Source organism: Drosophila tropicalis, unplaced genomic scaffold (assembly GCF_018151085.1).
Source record: "Drosophila tropicalis isolate 14030-0801.00 unplaced genomic scaffold, ASM1815108v1 contig_527, whole genome shotgun sequence".
Classification (NCBI taxonomy): Eukaryota; Metazoa; Arthropoda; class Insecta; order Diptera; family Drosophilidae; genus Drosophila; species Drosophila tropicalis.
In genome coordinates this window covers 3394440-3417316 of record NW_027172999.1, presented here as the reverse complement: position 1 = coordinate 3417316, position 22877 = coordinate 3394440, and the positions used below count along the sequence as shown (strand labels likewise).

Genomic DNA, 22877 nt, shown 5'->3' with positions numbered 1-22877 from the left:
AATCGGTGTTGGTCGTCTGTCCAAAATATGCAGATGCTAAAGATGTTGACGGCCAAACCATTGGCTTAGGGATTCGGAGTTCAGCTATCGTGGGTAGGCCCACGTCATGGTGGAGAATTGAGTTTCGAACGTACTATTCTGCTCCTGTAATGCGACGAGGCGCTTTGTTCTACATGGTTTGGACCTTTTTTACAGTATATGTGGCTGCAGAGCCACAAATAGGAAGGGCATATGTGAATGTTGGTACCACTATTGCCGTATAAATTTTTACTTTATTTGCGAGGGACAACGTGGGCCCACATATATAACCACAAGTGAAAGCAAGGCAAAGGATAGATGTCTCATTTACTTATTTTGTTCGTAAAACTGAACGTTGGCTGAAAATTATTGTAACTGGAAAACCTTATGATACTTTTTCACAATTTTTTGGTCATCGCTTTTGTTCACACTACAGGAGGAAAAGAGAACACGAAAAACTGCATTTTTTTTACAAAATGCTGAGACAGGCGCAAATTTACAACTCTTAGGATTTCGTCAGAAATCTTCTAACTTGGTTTCTTTAGAAATCTTCTAAATCTACTCTTCTTACTTTCGCATTCCATTAAGAACATTATTGTTAAGCGAAACAATTTCAAATTAACTATTATATGGAACATTATTATTATACATCTTTTTAGAACGCTATTCAATTAGTCAATTCTTTAATCCGACGGGAATAAATAATAAATGGTGTTAATAAATACAAAAGCAAACAACAAATTTCCAACTGATGCTATATTTTCTGACAGATCAATAATTTTAACATCTAATTTCCTAAATATGTGAACATGACTTTGTTTATAAAAGTAAGTCATTATTACAAATATATTTAATAATAAACTATATGAAAAATTGTATTATAGATTAACAGTGTCAACATTTAGACTTTTTAATAAAAATGTAAGAATGTCTGCTGCCTCTTCAATTCTTTTTGATGTGGGTTTACCGGCTCCATGACCCGCTTTTTGATAAACACGAAGTAAGAGCGGATTGGTTTGGAATTTTGAGTCACGAACTGCATCATGCAATGCAGCGATAAATTTTAATGAATGTAAGGGACTGACACGATCGTCGTGATCAGCTGTTAAAACCAGTGTAGCCGGATACTCCATTTCAAAACTTTCTGGTGTATGCACATTATGTAGTGGGGATAGCTTATACAGATTTTCGAAGTGTGTTTTTTGGGATGGATTACCATAATCTGAGCACCAGGCATGCCCAATCGTAAATTTGTGAAAGCGTAGCATATCCATAACCCTGTCAATATAACAAAGCAAATTAGTATATTAAAGAAGAAAAAGCAAGAAGGTCGTCGCACTCACTTTGCTATATTATACAAGTGAAACAACTGTTTAATTTAAATAAAACAAATCAAAATATAATTTCATTTCAATATAATCAAACTCTGCAACCTGTTCACCTTTTTGTGTGTTGCCTTTGTTGGTACATTGACCTCGATTCGGCTAAATTGAACAGTTTGATTTAAATAAAATATATATTTTAATACCTGTCCATACTATATACTTCATATATGTAGTCTTTGAGATATAAAGGTTCTTACAAACGGACACGTACGGGTTTGGCTAAATCGAATTTGCTGATCAAGAATATGTTTACTTCATCGGATCGTAGAAACGACTTAAATGATTTTAATATACCGCTTAAACTTCTGGTTGAATTTGTAATGAAACGGCGAGATTTATAAATAAATTTAATCAAGATTTTTGTTTTTTTTTTTTACAAACGAATTCACATGGATTTAATAGATTAGATTTAATTAAATATATTCGGCATTATTTAAAAAAAAACAGTTTCTTTTTTTTAATTGTTTAAATTTTTACCACTATATCTGTTTCTGAACGAAATGCATTATTATTGTTAGCATATAAGAAATTTGATTTGTATTCCATATTGTTAGTGCAGTAAGATAATTATCGAGTTGCAGTGTATAATTACCATGAAATTGTTATCGAGTTCGCTTGTATCGATATGTAATCGATATCGGGTAAAAGCTTAGGTTTAGATAAGACCTTTGAATTGACCGGTTGTAACTTTATACAAATTGCAAATATATTGAAGAATAAATCAATTACATTCATCGAGAAAACCCAAGCAGGGGCAAGTTACGACACACGCGTTTTCGTGACCAACGATAACTATAGTGAGGCTTGGGACAGGCTGGTCCAACGTTACAATAAGAGACATGTAATCATTCGTTCCTTCATTGACAGTTTTCTAAATCTCCCAAGGGCATCTGTAATCAACTCTGTCCCGATTCGCAAGCTGGCTGACGGAGCCGACGAAGTAATTAGCGGACTAAGAGCATTAGAATGTGAGAATCGAGATCCCTGGTTAATTCAGGTGCTACTGGCAAAGGTAGACAACAACACTCGGCAAGCAGGGGCAGAGCGCAGTGAATCTGAGGATTACACTGTAACGATCGACAGTTTTATCAAATTTCTGCTCTCCCGAGGTGATACGTTGCAATCGAGCAGCAAATAGCAGTTCCAAAGCACAGCAAGAGAGTTTCACGTCACACTCGTGACACAGAAGACACAGAGGACTCGTACTTCCTCAGCACCCTTACATCAGCTCTTCCAGCTCAAAACGTGGACATGAGCTCAACGCAATGGAAGGAAATTTTGAAGTTACCCTTAGCTGATCCGTCTTTCGGCACAGTTGGTGCCGTAGATGTACTTTTTGGATCAGATCAGCTCTGGAAATTCTGTACTGGAGAGCAAAAATCTTTTGGCAACAACGTTCCTATCGCACTAAATACAATTTTTGATTGAACTCTTGCAGGTCCATATAGTACATTCGGGGAAAACCAACCACTGGCAATCACTCATCATGTTCACTTGGACCTCGACTCGCAGGTGCGATCCTTCATGGAGATGGATAGCATTCCATCGAAAACATCGACATTGGAGATATTTGATCCGACTGAACAACACTTTATCACCACTCACACCCGTTCCCAATCTCGCACGTATGTAGTAGAATACCCATTCAAAGCCCCGATGCCACCAATTGGCGAAACCCTTCCACAAGCTGTTAGCTGATTGCAGTCACTAGAACGCAAGTTTGGTCGCGACCCAAGTTTCAAGAGAGAGTATATCGCTTTCATGGACGAGTATCTGAAGAGCGGTCATATGGAAATACTCAACACACAGCAGATCGACGAGCAGCCCGACGGTTGTTTCTATTTGCCGCATCACGTCGTCTTGAAACCGGAAAGCACCACTACCAAATGCCGAGTGGTGTTTGATGGATCTGGAAAAGATAGTAGCGGAGTGTCACTCAATGAGCGTCTTCACATTGGGCCTCCCATTCAACGAGATCTATTTGGTGGTTGCCTTCGATTCAGACAACATCGTTATGTTTGCTGTTCGGATATAGAAAAGATGTTCCTCAAAATAGAGGTTGCTCCCCATCATAAAAACTATCAACGGATCATCTGGCGCAGTTCCTCAATGGACCCTATGCAGCATTATCGATTGCGTACTGTCACCTACGGATTGGCGCCTTCACCCTTCTTGGCTATACGGGTTTTGAAACAATTGGCCATAGACTATGAAGAGAAATATCCACTAGCCGCGCGAGTTCTAGCGCGCGATGCGTACGTGGATGACATTCCAACTGGATGCAATTCAGTTGGCGAACTTATGAAATTAAAAGATCAACTGATTTTTTATTAGATGAAGGAAATTTCAAGTTGAGAAAATGGAGTTCGAACAGCTGGAGTTTCTTGAAGTCGATACCAAAAAGAAGATTGTTTACATGGACATGCGTCGATCGAGGACAACGTTATAATATTGGGCATTCCTTGGAATCCTGGTCGAGATGAGTTATTAGTTAATATACCGATGATTGCAAACAAACAGGCCCCTAGCAAACGGGCGCCATTATCGGATCTTTCAAAAGTCTTTCAAAAGCCTATGGCGCTGTCATTTATTTATAGTCGCGTTCTTACAACGAATGGTTACCGGAGTCGGTTGGTGGATGCCAAAACCCGAGTAGCCCCGCTTAAGCCTATCTCTATTCCCCGTCTTGAACTCAACGCCGCTCTTCAACTTAGCCGATTACGTAAACTTGTAACAGAATCTCTAACTATACCCATTTCCAGCTTACATTGCTGGACTGACTCGGAGATAGTCTTGCACTGGTTATCATCGCCACCCCGTCGTTGGAATACCTATGTTTGTCATAGAGTTGCCCCTTTTGATTCCAAACCCCAGACCACACAAACAAAGGCCAAAGCATTACTGACATGGCGACTGAGGAACGACGCCAGCCAATTACTGTGCTTCATGGAATGCATTCACGAGTTATTAATCAACAAGTTATCGTCCTGGAGCCATCTCTTACGGGTAACCAGCTACTGTTACCGATTCATTGAGCGACTTAGATGCAAAGGAACACTCTCCGATAAAACATTCCTTACATCTGTTGAGTTACAATCAGCACGATGTCTACTTCTGCAACACGTACAACGCAAGAGCTTTTCCAAGGACTATGAAAAGCTTAATAAACAAGAGCCGTTATCAATTAAATCTCGATTGATCCGGTACAGCCCATTCCTTGACGAGAGAGGAATTGTACGAGTTGGAGGCCGAATCGAACGATCATCCCTACACTACAATGTCTACTGCCCAAGGAGTCACCGATCAGCTTGTTATTAATTCGGCACATTCATCAAATACATTTTGCAATCACCAATTGCAATCAAGGAGAATAAGGGTCGAACAGCTCGTATTGGAAAGGCTTGGTTTGCCATATTTGTCTGTCTCGCAACAAAGGCAATACACTTGAAGGTCGTTAGTGACTTAACAACCAACGCTTTCATTGCAGCATTTAAACGATTTATTTCTCGCCGAACAAGACCCACTGATCTCTACTCGGACAATGGTACCACCTTTCACGGAAGTAGACGTGCGCTAACGAGATGAGACGTTTGGCCATCGATCACATAAAGGATAAGGAACTTGCTAGTTTTGTCGCGAGTGAAGGCCTCACATGGCATTTCATACCGCCGTCGGCACCACACGTTGGCAGCATATGGGAATCTGGAATGCAATCCGTGAAACTACATCTCCGTCGGGTTATCGGCGCTAACGCACTGACCTTTGAGGAGTTGTCTGTGTTAGCGCAAATAGAAGCTGTATTAAACTCAAGACCACTGTGCGCAAACGGTGACAGCTCTCTGGACCCTCTCACACCTGCTCATTTTCTTGTTGGGTCACCTTACACTGCGCTACCTGAGCCCTGTTATTTGGACATGACATTCAACCGTGTGGAGAGATGGTATCAATAAAGCGCTGGTATATGGAATACCTCACATCATTGCAAGACCGAACCAAATGGTCATCAAAAGAGAATAACCTTTGTATTGGAACTCTTGTGGTGCTCAAGGAGCCACATCTTCCACCCACCAAATGGATATTGGGACGAGTCTCTGCGGTCCATCCTGGAAACGATGGATTGATTCGGGTAGTTACTGTAACTACTGCCCATGGATCTTACAAACGCCCTATCACCAAATTAGCGGCCCATCCTATGTGCTGAACTAATAGTTAAATGCATTTTTATTGTTAGCATATAAGAAATTTGATTTGTATTCCATATTGTTAGTGCAGTAAGATAATTATCGAATTGCAGTGTCATATTACCATCAAATTGTTATCGAGTTCACTGGTACCGTATGGTTGGTATGGTAGCTTAGGTTTAGAGAAGACCATTGAACTGACCGATTGTAACTTTATACAAATTGCAAATATATTGAACAATAAATCAAATAGACGGTCCCGCCTTAAACAGTCGAACTAGGCAGTTGGTTTCCGAACAATATCATATAGCTCTAGAAGAAACATTTTCAACAAAATTTCATAAAAATTGGAGTATCCCCATGAAATTTGCTGATGTGATAGTATGGGATATAAAACTACGTCATTCGTCATCAACAGAGCACATGCATACACACACAGACGCAACGCTACATGAACTGTATGTGTATGCGTGCGGTGCTTTGCTTAGGGAATGATGGAAGAAGAAAAAAAAATTGTAGTATAAAGAGTAAAATTGTTTTGCTTGTATATTGATGAATTGAGTTGCAGAAAACAAATTTACAACTTGTTAAATTATTGTTGTCAAGGACTGTAAGGGTATATAAACTTCGGCATAGCCGAAGTTAGCTTCTTTAAATTTTTTTTTATTTTCTTTAAAGTAGCGAGTCGCAGCCTTCTGTTCTCTTCGGAAATTTAAAGAATCGATCAGACCTCGCTTTTTGCCTATGTTCGTTTTAGAATGTAAATTAAACCTTAAGTTGTAGGCTGTTCTATAAAACGTTTTAGTTTGACGGAAGGCGAAGAGTAACAAAAACCAAGGGGCGGCCGCGTCAAAGTTTGTAACGGCTTACATAGGAAAAAACGAAGTTATTAAACCGAGTCACTGTTTTCCTGTGTATGGGAGCTATATGACATAGTCATCCGATCTTGATCAAATTTGGCACAGTCGTATAAAACATAAATAAACTCACTAATTTCAAGACAATATCTCAGAAAATAACGAAAAAAGTCACTGTTCGTGACTGACGTTAATATGGGAGCTATATGATATAGTGGTCTGATCCGGCTGAATCCGAGATATACAACCCCTGCAGTATATACAAGCCTACATGCAAAATTTCAGCTTCTTTGTAGCTCTTACGGTCTAGGAGGAGTTTGCGTTGGACGGACGGACGGACATGGCTATTTGAACTCGTCTCGTCGTGCTGATCAAGAATATATATACTCGGAAATGCTTCCTTCTATGCGTTGCACACTTCTGACAAAAATTAATATACCCTTTTTGCGAGGGTATAAAAATGTCGGCGTTATTGCACATAATAACCAAATCATGATCGGCGATGGATGCCGCCTCTGCTTTTTGGCGTGACGGACGTAGTTATACCATACACCCATAGGGTGAAATGGTATATTAAAGTCGCCAAAATGTATGTAACAGGCAGAAGGAAGCTTCTGCGACCCTATAAAGTATATATATTCTTGATCAGGATGAACAGCCGAGTCGATCTAGCCATGTCCGTCCGTCCGTCCGTCCGTATGAACACGCAGATCTCGGAGACTATAAGAGCTAGAGCCACCAAATTTGGTATGTATACTCGTGTATTATGTACATATATAGAGTTAATTGGAATTCCGGCCACGCCCCCTTACGCCCCCAGGAATCACATAAAACTATTTTTCTTAAAAAAGTATAACAGCTAGAGACATCAAATTTAGTTTGTATACCCGATTTGTTAGTGCGCAGAAATTAACTGTTCAAACTTTTTGCCACGCCCCCTTACACCCCCAGGAATCACACAAAACTGTTTTTCTTAAAAAGTATAATAGCTAGAGACATCAAATTTGGTTTATATGCTCGTTTAGTTAGCGCGCAGAAACTAATTGTTTAAACTTTTTGCCACGCCCCCTTCCGCCCCCAGAATTTACATAAAACTGATTTCCTTAAAAACTATGATAGCTACCGACATTAAATTTGGTATGTAGACAGCTAGTATCTTGCCGTTTCGTCTATTAAGCTTAATAGACGCGCAGATATTGGCTATTTAAACATTTTGCCACGCCCACTTCCGCCCCCGCAAATTAAACAAAACTGATTTTATCAAAAACTAACAAAGCTAAAGTCACCAAATTTAGTATGTATACTGGCATAGTATGCGCGGAGAATTTATATATTTTCACATTTTGCCACGCCCACTTCCGCCTCCATAATTTAGAAAAAAACTATTTCCTCCTGTATTTTTTCGACTATCGCTATCAAATTCGGCAGACTAATTATTCTTATCTATTTCTATCAAGCTACCAAATTTTATTGAAATCGGACTAGAAACATGCAAAATATGCATATGAACGTATTTTACTAAGCGGTCCACAAGGCCAGAATTGGCCGTTGGCTAGTGGCGGCGCTAGAGTGCTCGTGTGTTCGTAGAGTGAGCGAGATAGCACATACTATAAAACATGTAAAAACAATTTAATAGACATGCATTTGGTTTTCGAAATTTGAAATATTTGTTTCACCTGGTGTATGGTATACCCAAGTCGACGAGTCGACTTACTTGCTTCATTTTTATCTATAACAACTTTTTATTTGTTTATATAGATAAATAAATCCATTACATTTGGGGGCTCGTCCTCGTCGTATCGGTAAACATAAAAAACAATCAGTGCTTAAGTTGTAAAATGGTTTTGAAAAGTTGCTAAAAATCATTTACAGTTGTATGCTGCTTTTGTTGGAAAATTCCCGAGAACAGTTGTAAAATTAAAGGAGAGTCGATTAAGTACTTCGGCAAGAAAACACCAAGAAAGAGCGCGCGGGCGCCGAAATGTCGCGACAAAGCGAGAATTGCGAATGCAATGTGACAACAAAATGTTCTCGCTGCAATGTACTGTGGACGGAAAGCCCGATTTTTTGGGCATAAAGTCTAAAAAATCATGGAACGATATGGTGCCTTTTGTTATTTATTTAGAAACTAGACACTCTAAGCACAATATATTGATGAAGTATAGATTAGTTGTTGCAGCCCTGTATGAGAACCAGGGTCCCAAAGACAAGCATGTGCTCAGATCTTTGTTTACATTTGCAAGCTTTATAAATTTGCTAAAGTTTAAGGTGACTTATTTGAGAGAAAGTAAACATTAATAACATAATTACCTATGGAAAATACAGAGCCAGGTATGCTTAATATAAATTTCAGTTTAGAATTGTGAAGTATGTGTTCAATGTTGTACATGTGTCTTATGTTGTAGTATATGTTTTTCTTAAAAACTAGACCCGAGTCCACGTGAATTATGGAGTAGAACTAATATCCGTCCACTCCCGGCCAAAAAGTAAATATGTGAAGTCATAAATAAAAGTACGTACTTGTTCGAGGTAATAATCTTATTTGCGTCTTCTTGCATCCCTCTTTGCACATAACACATATTGTAGCCACTTTTGAATTCAGCAATGCACAGTTGCTTGATATATGGCGCAACAACACAAATAAAAAAGAATCAATTTATGATTGGATTGTTGTTCATCATATCGGCAGCAAAAATATAGACGATCAACAAAAAGATTTGATAAATAAAAAAGCTGCTATTATTCACGACCTCATTCCGATTGGCTATTAATAACATCTTCAGTCAATAGGAATCCCTACAAACCACTTACATTCCAAAGAAAAAGGGTCATTCCAAATGTGGACTATGAGGAAACGATGAGGAGTCAGACTCAAATTATAGTACATATATTTAAATGCTTAAGAATTCAAATAATGAATATATTTAAATAATATTGTTATGTATGTTTTTTGTTATTAATATGTTTTTTAAAACAAATTTTGTAGTATACTAAGAGAAGCACATAATTAAAATTGAAAAATAGCTCATTAGCAAGATTACTTATATGGGCGGTCTGAGTGGGCGTGGTCGGATCCGGATCAAATTTTAAAGGCTTACTATGTATGATATTAGTATCACCTGTACCAAGTTTCAACTCTCTATCTTCAAAATTGGACTTTATGCCAAAAAATCTGGCTTTCCGTCTACAGTGCAATGGAGAGGGTCATATCTCAAGAAACTGTACAAGGATTGCGAATGGTGGTGCAGTGTATATTTCGAGGCGTATGGAGATTGCAAACATTGCATAAAGGAAGAAAGTGGACTTAAAAGGTTGCAAGTGGAAGTGGACATAAAAGGTTGCAAAATTGACGTTTTGGTTGACGCAGTAGCGCATGTGTCTTTGGTGTCCAGAAGAGCTGTACAGGATAGAATTAAATATCTGGAGAAAGCTATCAAGAACCTGATTGGTATAGGCGGAAAAGTTGTTTGTTGTTGTCGCAAACGAAGATGTGCCGTATGATGTTGTACTCGGCTATGACTTTATGGAAACCTTTGAAGAGAGAACCCAGATTGCTGCAGGGCTAGTAGCAGAATCGACTGATGCAGGTAGTATACCAATCTGTATACTACATACCCAGATGTAGTATCTTGCCGTTTCGCAAGTGGTCTACTGGCTATTGAAGCTGCAGCAGTAAAGGAACAAGTCGAGAATGGCTATGTATATGCTGAAATCGTGCGTCAAACTTCAGCCAATTTTGCCAGTCGAGTCGTTATGGTGAAAAAGAAAGACGGCAGCTTTCGAATCTGCGTAGATTTTCGAAATCTGAACTGTGGTGTTGACGGATGGGTTTCCGGTCCCGATAATTGACGATGTCCTAGAGAAACTGCAGGCCGTAAAGATTAAAGAAAAAAAAAAAAAATTCGAGTTCAACAAGACTTCTTTTAAATTCTGTAATTCATCTGCAGTATTTATCCGATATATGACAAATGTTATTCAACCGTTGTTAAATGGTGACGTGCTGGAAAAAACTCCGTTGATTTTTTGAGCTATACGATCAACGATGTACAAATTAAGCCAGGACAAGAGAAGACCAAAGATGTCAACAAGTTTCAAGTACCAAAGAATATAAAGGCAGTTAAAGCATTCCTGGGCTTAACTGGGTTTCTTCGCAAGTTTATCAAGGGATATTCAATTGTTGCCTGATTAGAGATTGATCTTCTGCGGAAAGACTTTGCTTTTAGAATGTTGGTTGTATTTCAACTATATAATCAAAAACTTAAACTATATAACTATGCTTAAACTATAAACTACATAATTGTTATGTATGTGACTCCTCTCTACGAAGCTGTTATCGTTGCACTGTTAAAAGGGTTGTTAACAGTTGTACTAGCAGTCGTTCTACTAATTACTTCGAGACAACATCGTCCCACTTCCCAACGACTACGAAGGACTATTACTACTGCTACAACTACTAGGAACTATTACTACTGCTACGACTACGAGGGACTATTACTACTGCTACAACAACGAGGGACTATTACCATTGGTACAACTAGGAGGGACTATAACTACTGCTAAGACTACGAGCGACTACTACTACAGCTACAACTACGACGGACTATTACTACTGCTACAACTAGAGAGGAGCTAATTAATACTACAAGGTCTACACTACATATTCTTTTATATTTGTACTGTACCATTATAATATAATTAAACACTATACATATATATACATAGGTTTGCACATACACAAAATTGCTGACGAGGATGGGATAATTCGTCAAACTTATATATATGTATATTTATCGTGTGTATAGTAAATTGGAATACAGATACGGTATTTTTCCAACACCCGCATTTGCAGACAGACGCACTACGACTACTGCAATTATGAATTGGTGTTTGCATACATACGATCGAACTCAACGACTAATGTCTGATTTTAACTCAGCTGAGGAAAAGCCTGCCAAGGTGGATATTGCTACAGAACGCAAATTAACAAATAAATCAGTGTTAATGTCAGGAGTGGGTCAGTTGGAACCATTTGACTTAAATCACCCAAACAAGTGGACAAGTTACAAGCAGCGTTTCGAGCTGTATCTTCTGGCCAATGACGTTACGGAGGAAGCACGGAAGAAGGCTGCATTGCTTACGTTGGCCGGCGCTCCACTGTTCGAGCTTCTAACGTCATTGGCATCCCCTACTCAGGTTAGTGATTTGAGTTTATCGGAAATATTGGAATTACTCAACCAACATTTGTCTCCATGTCAATCGGAAATTGCGGTCTACTACCAATTTCATTAACGAGACCAACTAATAGATGAATCGGTTGCGAACTACATGGCTGCACTTAGGACTCTCGCTGTCGACTGCAAATTTGGCGGTGCGCTGGATCGCATGTTGAGCGATCGCTTTGTATGTGGAATGAAGGATGAAGGTTTTCAGAAGAGTCTGCTAGCAGAGGCAGATTTGACAGTTTTACGCGCGATGGAACGCGCCATATTTAGTGAGGCCGCTGCTCACAGCGCTTGGGTTATGCGAAATACTGATGTGAGCACTGAGTCGATACACGAAGTCCAGACCAATGCGATCCGTCCAATCTGACCCAATCAGCACCACCAGCCATGCGATGGTTGCCAATTCAAAGTGGATTCGGGGTTTGCGATCACTATGATAGACGAAGCTACGTTTCGTAACGTCTGGCCAATGGACAGACGGAATATCCAAGATTGTTCTCTAGAGTTTACGGACTACCAAAAAAACCGAATACCAGTTATTGGCATCGTGGATACATCTGCCCAGTAGGATAATAAATACATTCCGAATCTCCCACTGGTTGTTACATCAAGCGGAGGATCGAATTTACTTGGACGCAACTGGTTTATGCCCTTAGGCATTAGCTTAGAAGGAATACATGCCATTAACGCTGAACTTAGCATCGAGGCAACTCTGTCGAAATATAAGGATCTGTTTACGTCTGAATTAGGCCGTTTTCTGGAACCACATGTGTCATTACAAATCAATACTAATGCAAAACCAGTCCGACTGCCACCGAGACGCATTCCATTCGCAATTCAAGAATTGTATGAAGAATAATTAGACCGTCTTATTTCCCAAGGAATCCTAGTTCTCATTGAATACTCCGACTGGGCGACTCCTACAGTGCCAGTAAATAAAAAGGATGGTACTATTCGCATATGTGACGACTAAAAGTTGACAATTAATAGAGTGATTAAGCAACATGCCATCAAATTCCTGCAATGAATTCATTATTTGCATCAGTTGAAGGAGGATCCATATTTGCGAAAATCGACTTGGCTCAGGCGTACCAACAACTAGTGGTAGATGAGACAAAGGTGATTTCAAAGTAACCAGACTACAATTTTCGCCATGCTTGTGGGCCCATAAGCACCAAGAAATTTTGTAACTTCACAAAATGTGCTAATGCACTTCGATGTCAAATTACGAGTATTTTTAACCTGCGATGCATCTCCGTACGGAATCGGAGCGGTTCTGAGCCACAAACTTCCGGATGGATCAGAGAAGCTTATTGCCTTTTATTCTAGAACTCTCTCCAAGACAGAAAAAAACTACTCGCAAATCGACAGAGAAGCCGTTGGGCTTATATCAGGCTTTAAAAAATTGCACAATTATTTATATGGCTGTTCGTTTACTCTCGTCACAGATCATTGCCCATTGCTCGGAATATTTACAACGGCTAAGGCAACTCCAAATGTAATTTCCACACAGATACTTCGATGAGCACAGACCTGGTTTAAAAATTGGCAACGCCGACTTCTTAAGCTTATGCCCATTACCACAACAAGGGGAAGGCAACACTACAGAAGAAGTGTTAATGATTGAATGGGCTGGAACACCACTTGTCAGCGCTGAAACTCTAGCATTACAGACTAAGAAAGACGCGCATTTATCAAAAGTTCTGAACTGGGTGTTAAGGGGATGGCCCAATGGAAAAGTTGATTGTTCAGATCAGCTCTACTCATATTTTTCTTGGGAATACCTTCTGCCTAGTTGTGGATTTATTTTCAAAATGGCTGGAAGTCTCTGTAGTGAAATATACATCATCTGCTGCTGCTATTAAATTCTTGAGACAGCTTTTTGCAACGCACGGATTACCGGACGAAATAGTGTCAGCCAATGGCACTGCATTCACGTTCGACAGAAATCTTAACATAGATTTGGCACTGGCGCGATCTTTTTAGCCAAAACACTACCCCTCACACCACGACAAACCATACCCCTGCAGAACTACTATGTAACTGAGAGCTTAAGCCATATTTCGACAAAATTCAACCCAAGGAAATAACATACGGAAAGGTCCAACCAACAAATGATAAGCAGTTTCCTATTGGTGCTCCGGTATGGGTCCGTAACTAAGCGAACTTGTGGGCCAGACAGGCCCCATTTCATGCTTACATGATCGCCGTATTTTTAAACGTCATTTCAATCAACTCCGCCACCCGGTTTCGCCTGCCGAAAGAATTTGGGACACGCAATCAATCGAACTACCTGCTGAAGATGTAGTTTCGATTTCTGACTATACCCGACTGTCTTGAATCGTTTGAACCGGCACTATTGTCAGACAATAAACAAGAAGGATGGTCCTAGAGATATGGCGCGATGGATTGTTTACTTGCATGATATTAACTTCTGTGGATTGTCTCATTCGCTATCCACAAAGGAATATGATTATACGATCGGAAACGACGGCACGATTAAAAAAAGGGCAGCAGGAGGATACAATGTCAAAGGCTCTGAATGAATTGTTGCGAAGATTTTAAATTAAAGGGCGGTATTTAATACAAAACGGTTGGCTGTAATGAACTTTTGGTTGTCTCGAAACAAATGGAAAAAAAAATCATTGTTGAAGCCCACAATGTTGGTCACTATGTGTTGCAAAAGACGATGCACGCAATTCAGCAGTCTTATTGGACGCCGCATTTAAAATCAAACGTGGCCCGTATTATTAATAACTTCGTCAAATGCATAATACAAACAGAGGGCCAGGGTTAATTTCGACCGCGTTCACGTTTGTATACACTTGCAAGTTTTTCGTTTCTTCTTCCTTACTTATAGACGTAAACCACAAAAAAAGTTTTATTTAAAAAGACGAATGCCGATCGTTCCTATGGGAGCTATATGATATAGTCACCCGATCTTGATCAAATTTGTCACAGTCGTTGCTCTCTACTATTAAGTTTCACGACAATAGCTCTGGAAAATAACGAACTTATTGGAAAAGTCACTGCTCGTGACCTTGGCGTTTGTGTGAAAGCTATATGATACAGTGGTCCGATCCGGCTAAGTCCGAGATATACAAGCCCTGCAGTATATACGTGCAAAATGTCAGCTCTGTAGCTCTAATTGTCAAGGAGGAGTTTGCGTTGATCCAGACGGACGGACATGGCTATTTGAACTCGTTGCGTCGTGCTGATCAAGAATATATTTATATATATCGGAAAAGCTTCCTTCTGCATGTTACATACATTTTGGCGACTTTAATATACCATTTCACCCTATGGGTGTATGGTGTAAAAACGTTATATTGTCGTTTAAAATAATAAAAAAAATTAATTTGGAATGAGAAAAAAAAAGTTTTCTTTCAAATTTTAGAGGAAAAACATGCTTAAAAATATTACATCACAACGGACACCCAGCACTCTTGACAAACATTGATTTTGAAGCTTAAATCGCTCTATCGGTTTAGAAGCTATGAATTTTGCAATGTAAAATGCCCCACTGTGCGCAGTTCGAATTATCAGTGACAACAAACCTGCGTTTATAGCTAAAGGAATAAATCAAGTCGAACGGAATCCACCATGTTCGGAAAACAACGGGCGCCGCAAGAGTCAACGGTCAGATCGAACGTGTAAACCGATCTATCATTACGATTATTTCTGCCAAACAAGAACCAACATGATTCAAAATGCAAGATTGATAAGATATATAAAGTTGGAGATTTGGTAGCGATTCGGCAGACATAGTTCGTTGCAGGTCGAGTGATTATCTTTGACCGTACGGCGTCCGTCCGCATGCGTTTTACTCAGCTCAGGACTACAAGGATATATAAACTTCGGCATAGCCGATGTTAGCTTCTTTGATATTTTTATACCCTTGCAAAAAGGGTATATTACTTTTGGTCAGAAGTGTGCAACGAATAAAACGAAGCATCTCCGACCATACAAAGTATATATATTCTTGATGAGCACGACGAGACGAGTTCAAATAGCCATGTCCGTCCGTCCGTCCGTCTGGATCAACGCAAAGTCCTCCTAGACCGTAAGAGCTACAGAGCTGAATTTTGCACGTAGGCTTGTACATACTACAGGGGTTGTATATCTCGGATTCAGCTAGATCGGACCACTATATCATATAGCTCCCATACAAACCCCAAAGTCACGAACAGTGACTTTTCTCAATAACTTCGTTATTTTCTGTGTCGTCGTATTGTCGTGAAACTTAATATTATACAGTTTATTACGCCTATAAATTACTGTGCCAAATTTGATCAAGATCGGGTGACTATATCATATAACTCCCAATATTTTCAAAATATTTTTGCACATCCTTAAAAACGAGGAAAAATGAAAACAATGATAAAATTATTATTAATACTAATGCAAAAAAAAAATTTTATGGAGTGGTAGTCCTTGAACTCCTTTTTAAGGATGTGCATAAATATTTTGAAAATATTTAATATGGAGGCCGTTTTTCAAAGTTTTATTTTGAGCGAAAAAAATGAAAATAATTTTTAATCATTACTTTTGATTTTAATTTTTTTTTATCAAAAAAGATTTTTATGGATAATTCTTATTAAATTACTCAAAATTAATGATCTTTTTTGAAGAAAATTGAAAAAATTGAATTTTTAAAAATCTTTCCAAAAATGCATAGATGGTATCGAATTAAATATTTTGGTGTAATCTATTCTTTTCTAAGTCCTCTATAAGTAAATGATTTTTCGATTTAAAAAAAAAAAAAACATTATTTACGGTCCCTGGTTATAGCAGCTAATTGATGCGGAACAAGATAAAGAAGTGGTCGTCGAAAAGTTGTCAGCGAAAGAAGACGAAAAGTCGCCGGCAAAAATAAGTTGACAATAAACATTGTATTTAATTAAGTATATATTGTGAACTCACCCTAGTGATACCAGAGTCGTTCCTAATGCACTACTTTTATAATGGCATTGGTCATTTCACTAGCATTGAAAAATAATATTGTTAATTAATTATACCCTTCCAAAGGGTATTATAAAATTGGTCAGATGTTTATAACGCACAGAAGGAGACGTTTCCGACCATAAAGTATATATATTCTTGATCAGCATGAGAAGCTGAGTCGATGTGGCCATGTCCGTATGTCCGTCCGTGCGTATGCGTTTTACTCAGCTCTTAAGCTCTCGGGCTGAAATTTTTTTTCTGTGCCTTTTATTATCTGGAGCAGATCAAGTATGAAAATTATCAGGATCGGACTACTATATCATATAGCTCCAGAACAAACATAAAAATTGGATATCGCTTTTACATATGTGATAATATTGGATATAAAACCCCACATCCCAAAATTTGAATCTGATCGGATAAATATAACACAAGTTACAGTCAATATAATAATTTCGGCTCTGCTCCCAGCTCTGCCCACAGCGCTGCTTGCTGCCTACTACGTCATCATCAAATCAATAGAGCACATGCATACACACATACACGCAATGCTACATGAACTGTATGTGTATGCGTGCGTTGCATTGCTTAGGGAATGAGGGAAGAAAAAAGAACACATTCTAGTATGAAGAGTAAAATTGTTTTGTTTGTATATTGATGAATTGAGTTGCAGAAAACAAATTTTGAACATGGAAAATTATTTTTGCCAAGGACTACAAGCATATATAAACTTCGGCATAGCCGATGTTAGCTTCTTTGATATTTGTATACCCTTGCAAAAAGGGTATATTACTTTTGGTCAGAAATGTGCAACGAATAAAACGAAGCATCTCCGGCCATACAAAGTATATATATTCTTGATCAGCACGACGAGACGAGTTCAAATAGACATGTCCGTCCGTCCGTCCGTCTGGATCAACGCAAAGTCCTCCTAGACCCTAAGAGCTACAGAGCTGAAATTTTGCACGTATATACGCTTGTATATACTACAGGGGTTGTATATCTCGGATTCAGCTGGATCGGACCACTATATCATATAGCTCCCATACTAATTCCAAAGTCACGAACAGTGACTTTTCTCAATAACTTCGTTATTTTCTGTGCTATTATAGTGAAACTTAATATTAGAGAGTTTATTATTCTTATAATAGGAACGATCGGTCGAAAACAGTGACTTTTGTAAATAACTGCGTTACTTTTAACGCGATTGCTTTCAAATTGAAAATTTCTTAGTTTAATATATCTGTTAATGACTGTGCCAAATTTGATCAAGATCGGATGACTATATCATATAGCTCCCATAGGAACGATCGGTCGATAACAGTGACTTTTGTAAATAACTGCGTTACTTGTAACGCGATTGCTTTCAAATTAAAAATTTCTTAATTTAATATATCTGTTAATGAGTGTGCCGAATTTGATCAAGAACGGGCGACTATATCATATAGCTCCAATAAAAACGATCGGTCGAAAACAGTGACTTTTCTCAATAACTTCGTTATTTTATGTGTCGTCGTATTGTCGTGAAACTTAATACTATACAGTTTATTACGCCTATAAATTACTGTGCCAAATTTGATCAAGATCGGGTGACTATATCATATAGCTCCCATAGGAACGATCGGTCGAAAAACAGTGACTTTTGTAAATAACTTCTTGCAAGGTATGACATGAGTGAGAGTCTACGATGCGATTAGCAATTTTTACATCATCGGCATACATAAGAACTCTGGAATTTAATAAATATCAAAAATGCTAACATCGGCTATGCCGAAGTTTTTATACCCTTGCAGTCCTTGGGAATAATATTTTACATGTTCAAAATTTGTTTTCTGCAACTCAATTCATCAATTTACAAACAAAACAATTTTACTCTTTTTACTACAATTTGTTTTTCTTCTTCCCTCATTCCCTAAGCAAAGCAACGCACACATACATATACAGTTCATGTAGCGTTGCGTCTGTGTGTGTAACTTGTGTTATATTTATCCGATCAGATTTTGGGATCTGGGGTTTTATAACCAATATTATCACATATGTAAATTTCATAGCGATACTCCAATTTTTATGAAAATGTTTGTTTTGGAGCTATATGATATAGTAGTCCGATCCTGATAATTCTCATACTTGATCTGCTCCAGACAATAAAAAGCACAGAAAAAATTTCGGCCTGATAGCTCTTAAGATGGCTGAGTAAAACGCATACGCATGGTGATCAAGAATATATATACTTTATGGGGTAGAAAACGCCTCCTATTGTGCGTTACAAACACCAATTTTTTAATACCCTCTCTATAAGGGTATAAAAATGGTGAATAGTAATGGGCCAAGGTGACTGCCCGATTCAACAGAAATTATCTTAGAAAGAGAGGACCTACAAAGAACCCTCTGCCTCCTATTGCTTAGATATTGCGAAATCCAAGCAAGCAGAGCATCCGGAAAGACAACTAAATTCAGCTTATGTAATAGTAAGCCATGGTTTACCGAATCGAAAGCCTTACTGAAATCCGTATATATAAAATCAGTTTGCTTTTGATTCTTAAAACCTTGGATAACAAAGGATGTAAACTGTAAAAGGTTAGTTTTGGTAGACCTATTCTAGATTTACATAAATGCTGTATTTGAGACGTCATAATTTTCTCAAACAGTTTAGGTATCGCTGACAATTTATTTATTGTCACATTTGTGAAGAGGTAAAATAAACGTATCCTTCCATATTGTTCGGACAGTGTAACGGACAACTCGAAAAACTTAAGTAAATGCTAGCACAATGACTCCGCACAGAACCTCAGGACACAAGCAGGAATACCGTCTGGGCCCGACTTAATCGTCATTAGTTCCTTATCTACCAAACTTTTCGCTAAAATAGGATATGGATATATCTAATTGGAGCTGTACTTAGTGGAAATGTACGTAGTCGACAAGAAGTTAGCAAATAAATTAGAAATAGATTGATCAGAAGAGGCCGAAACATTATTAAAAACTGCAAACGATGGAAGAGAGATAGAATTTCGCTTTGAGTTAACGAAAATATAGAACTCTTTGGGATTTTCGGAGAATTGCAACTTGCAACGTTGTAAGTAATTATTATAGCATTTAGAATTAGAAACACTAAAATTCGATTTAGCAACCAAGTAACGAGACAGATCCGATGATAGACCCATGACTTTATATTTTCTGTAATACCTAGACTTAAGATTCTTCAGTTTTGACAGCCCCCGCGTAAAAGATGGTGATTTTTGTGTCACCACAGGAGACACTAGGGGTACACAGTCATTAAAGATTGAGTCAACAGTGGGATAAAATAAAGAAATTACGGAATTCATATCCGTACAAGTGTATAAATTAGTCCAATCGGTATTAGGAAAGGCATTGTTTAGTGCGACAAAGTCAGTCTTCCGGAGATAGGATCGCGGCTGGCAAACTCAATAGATAACTTTAAAGTTGGATGATAACTATCCTCTGGTAACACCATTGGACCAGACTAAATCAGATCCAGAAATCTGCCAGACGTATTAGAAATCGAATTCAGCTGGGCCAACGAAAGCTCAAGCAGACCATCAATAAAATCGTGACACCCAGAGGGCAGCAACGTTTCGCTACCATTAAGTGTTGACCAAATCATAGTGGGCAGGTTAAATTCCCCAAGGACAATTAATAAGTCTCTGTCAGAAAGTAGTTCAAGTTTATACTATTTAATTTATATTTAATAGATTCTAAGTGTAGTAAGTAGGTTGGCCATTCCGATTGGGGCGGAATGTAAGAACAGGTAACAAAAATGGAAAAACGAGTAAAAGATACCTTAACGCATATAAATTCGATACTATTTGAGACAGGTATTGTTATCAGACCCGATGATAGGGAGGAATCTACAGCAATAAGAACTCCACCACCCCTACGATCAGTACGATCACGTCTAAAAATATTGAAATAAAAATATTGAAACTGTGGCGTCAAAAACGTCAGGTTTTAACCAAGTCTCAGTCAAGACAATTAGGTCAAAATCAAAAGACAGACTATCTACAAAGAGTTTAGTAAGTTTAGTATTAAGGCCTCTGACATTCTGATAGCCGACAGAGAAGGAAGTTGTTAGTTTTTCGATAGAGTAGAAGAAGGAATAGAAAAGGAAGGAGTGGGAATAGATGAAGAAGAAAGAGGAATAGATGGTGAAGGAATCCTTGTTTGGCCCCGTGTCTTCTTTTTTCTGGATGTAAACTCCTTCACAATTAAGCTTTTCTGCCAGAAGCTAGAACTGCAGATACAGTCAAAGAGCTCAATTGGAACACTGATTTTAAAAGATGAATATGAAAATTTAAACTTTTCTATTGATATATTGGAGACATTCAGTTTAGCCCGAATGTGGGCCATGACATCATCCGATGTAGCATCAGGGAGAAGTCTCGAAACAAAAATGTGTGTTTTAGGTGGCACTCCCACCAATGGTTTCGGCATTGCAGGTATTGCATCACCTACCGCATTAATTGTAGCGTCAGTTGCAACAAGTGGCACTCCGGCACTACTATCACTAGAATCCCTATCGGCAAAATCCATCGGTGTAGATTCTTGCCCAGACAAAACGGACACTACAGACATCGTCTGCGGAATTAGAGTTGGCATTGGTTGAGAGGGGGTCGGAACCGATATCGATGTGGAGACCGGCAAACACAAGGACATATCAGAAGTCTGTTCTCCTGCCTTCTTACGCTTTCGAGACTGTCAGTAGCGTTAAACTACTAAACTGAGACTCGACAGCTTTAAACTCTTGCGAGAGTTTAAGAAAACTGGCGGACAGACTCAACAGGTTATATTTTGTTTGCCGCATGAAAAGTTCCATTTCATCTTCCACGATCCGGCATGACTCACATCCCCATTTGATACCCTTTTTTTTTGATCTAAATGATCCTTTACCCTGCATGTAAAGCCGGCGCACTTAACATTACTGTAGTTTTACACAACCAACAATAAATAAAACTATTCAGGGGTGGGGCGGGCTGCAAACAATTTTTAATCGAACAGACAGGCATTATGAGTTAATTGGATGAATTAGTAACCAAACAAATAAAAATGAGATATGTATTGGTATTAAAATATATAACTCACTCAAAACAAACACTCAAACAAAAAACGCGGGAGCTTAAAAAAACACGTCCGTCTTCCTCGAGAGCGTTGATGATATCTACATAAACTGTATTTTAAAATCATTATCGGTTTAGTTAAAATTTCAGCATCCGAATTTGATTTTCATCTCGCGAATTCTTGCAGTCGCTTTTGTTTAAATATATGTACATAAATTAAAACCTACAACAATACTTGCATCGGCGTTGTTGTTGTTTTGCTTATCTCTTTTACACTTGTTTAGCTTTAGCGTACAAATTGTTGTAGCATGTGTTCAATTTGATGCGCTCTCCCGCTCTCCCGCTCTTTCCTATTTTTGTTTGATTTGCGATCTCGTCTTTTGCCTAACTATACAATTTTTATTTTTATACCCTTGGAGAGGGTTTTAAAAAATTGGTAAGATGTTTGTAAAGTATATATATTCTTGATCAACATGAGAAGCTGAGTTGATATAGCCATGTCCGTCTGTCCGTCCGTCGGTGCGTATGCGTTTTACGCAGCCATCTTAGGAGCTATCGCGATACAAATTTTCTTTAGGGGCTTTTTATTACCCGGGTCAGATAAAGTATGAAAATTGTCAGGATCATATAGCTCTAGAGGAAACATTTTCAGTAAAATTTACTACGATGATAGTATAGGATAATAAAAACTCAGTTCCCAAAATTTGAATCTGATCGGATAAATATAACATATAATAAATGTGTTTTCTGCAACTCAATTCATCAATATACAAATAAAACAATTTTACTCTTCATACTACAATGTGTTCTTTTTCTTCCCTCATTCTCTAAGCAATGCAACGCACGCATACACATACAGTTCATGTAGCATTGCGTCTGTGTGTGTATGCATGTGCTCTAATGATTTGATGATGACGTAGTAGGCAGCAAGCAGCGCTGCCGGCAGAGCTCGGAGCAGAGCCGAGATTATTATATTGACTGTAACTTTTGTTATATTTATCCGATCAGATTCAAATTTTTTTAATACCCTCTCCAAGGGTATAAAAATAAAAATTGTATAGTTAGGCAAAAGACGAGATCGGAAATCAAACAAAAATAGGAAAGAGCGGGAGAGAGCGTCAAATTGAACACATGCTACAACAATTTGTACGCTAAAGCTAAACAAGTGTAAAAGAGATAAGCAAAACAACAACAA

General features: G+C 38.4%; 1 protein-coding gene across 1 annotated transcript in view; it reads right to left on the bottom strand.

The window, feature by feature from the left end:
* Window positions 1–759: 759 nt before the first annotated feature.
* LOC137574942 (prolyl endopeptidase-like) overlaps window positions 760–22877 on the bottom strand; it is a 144637-nt gene continuing 122519 nt past the window's right edge. Inside the window, 1 exon segment of the mRNA XM_068287372.1 lies at window positions 760–1296. Within this exon segment, the coding sequence (XP_068143473.1) occupies window positions 897–1296 (400 nt within the window). The 3' untranslated portion in view covers window positions 760–896.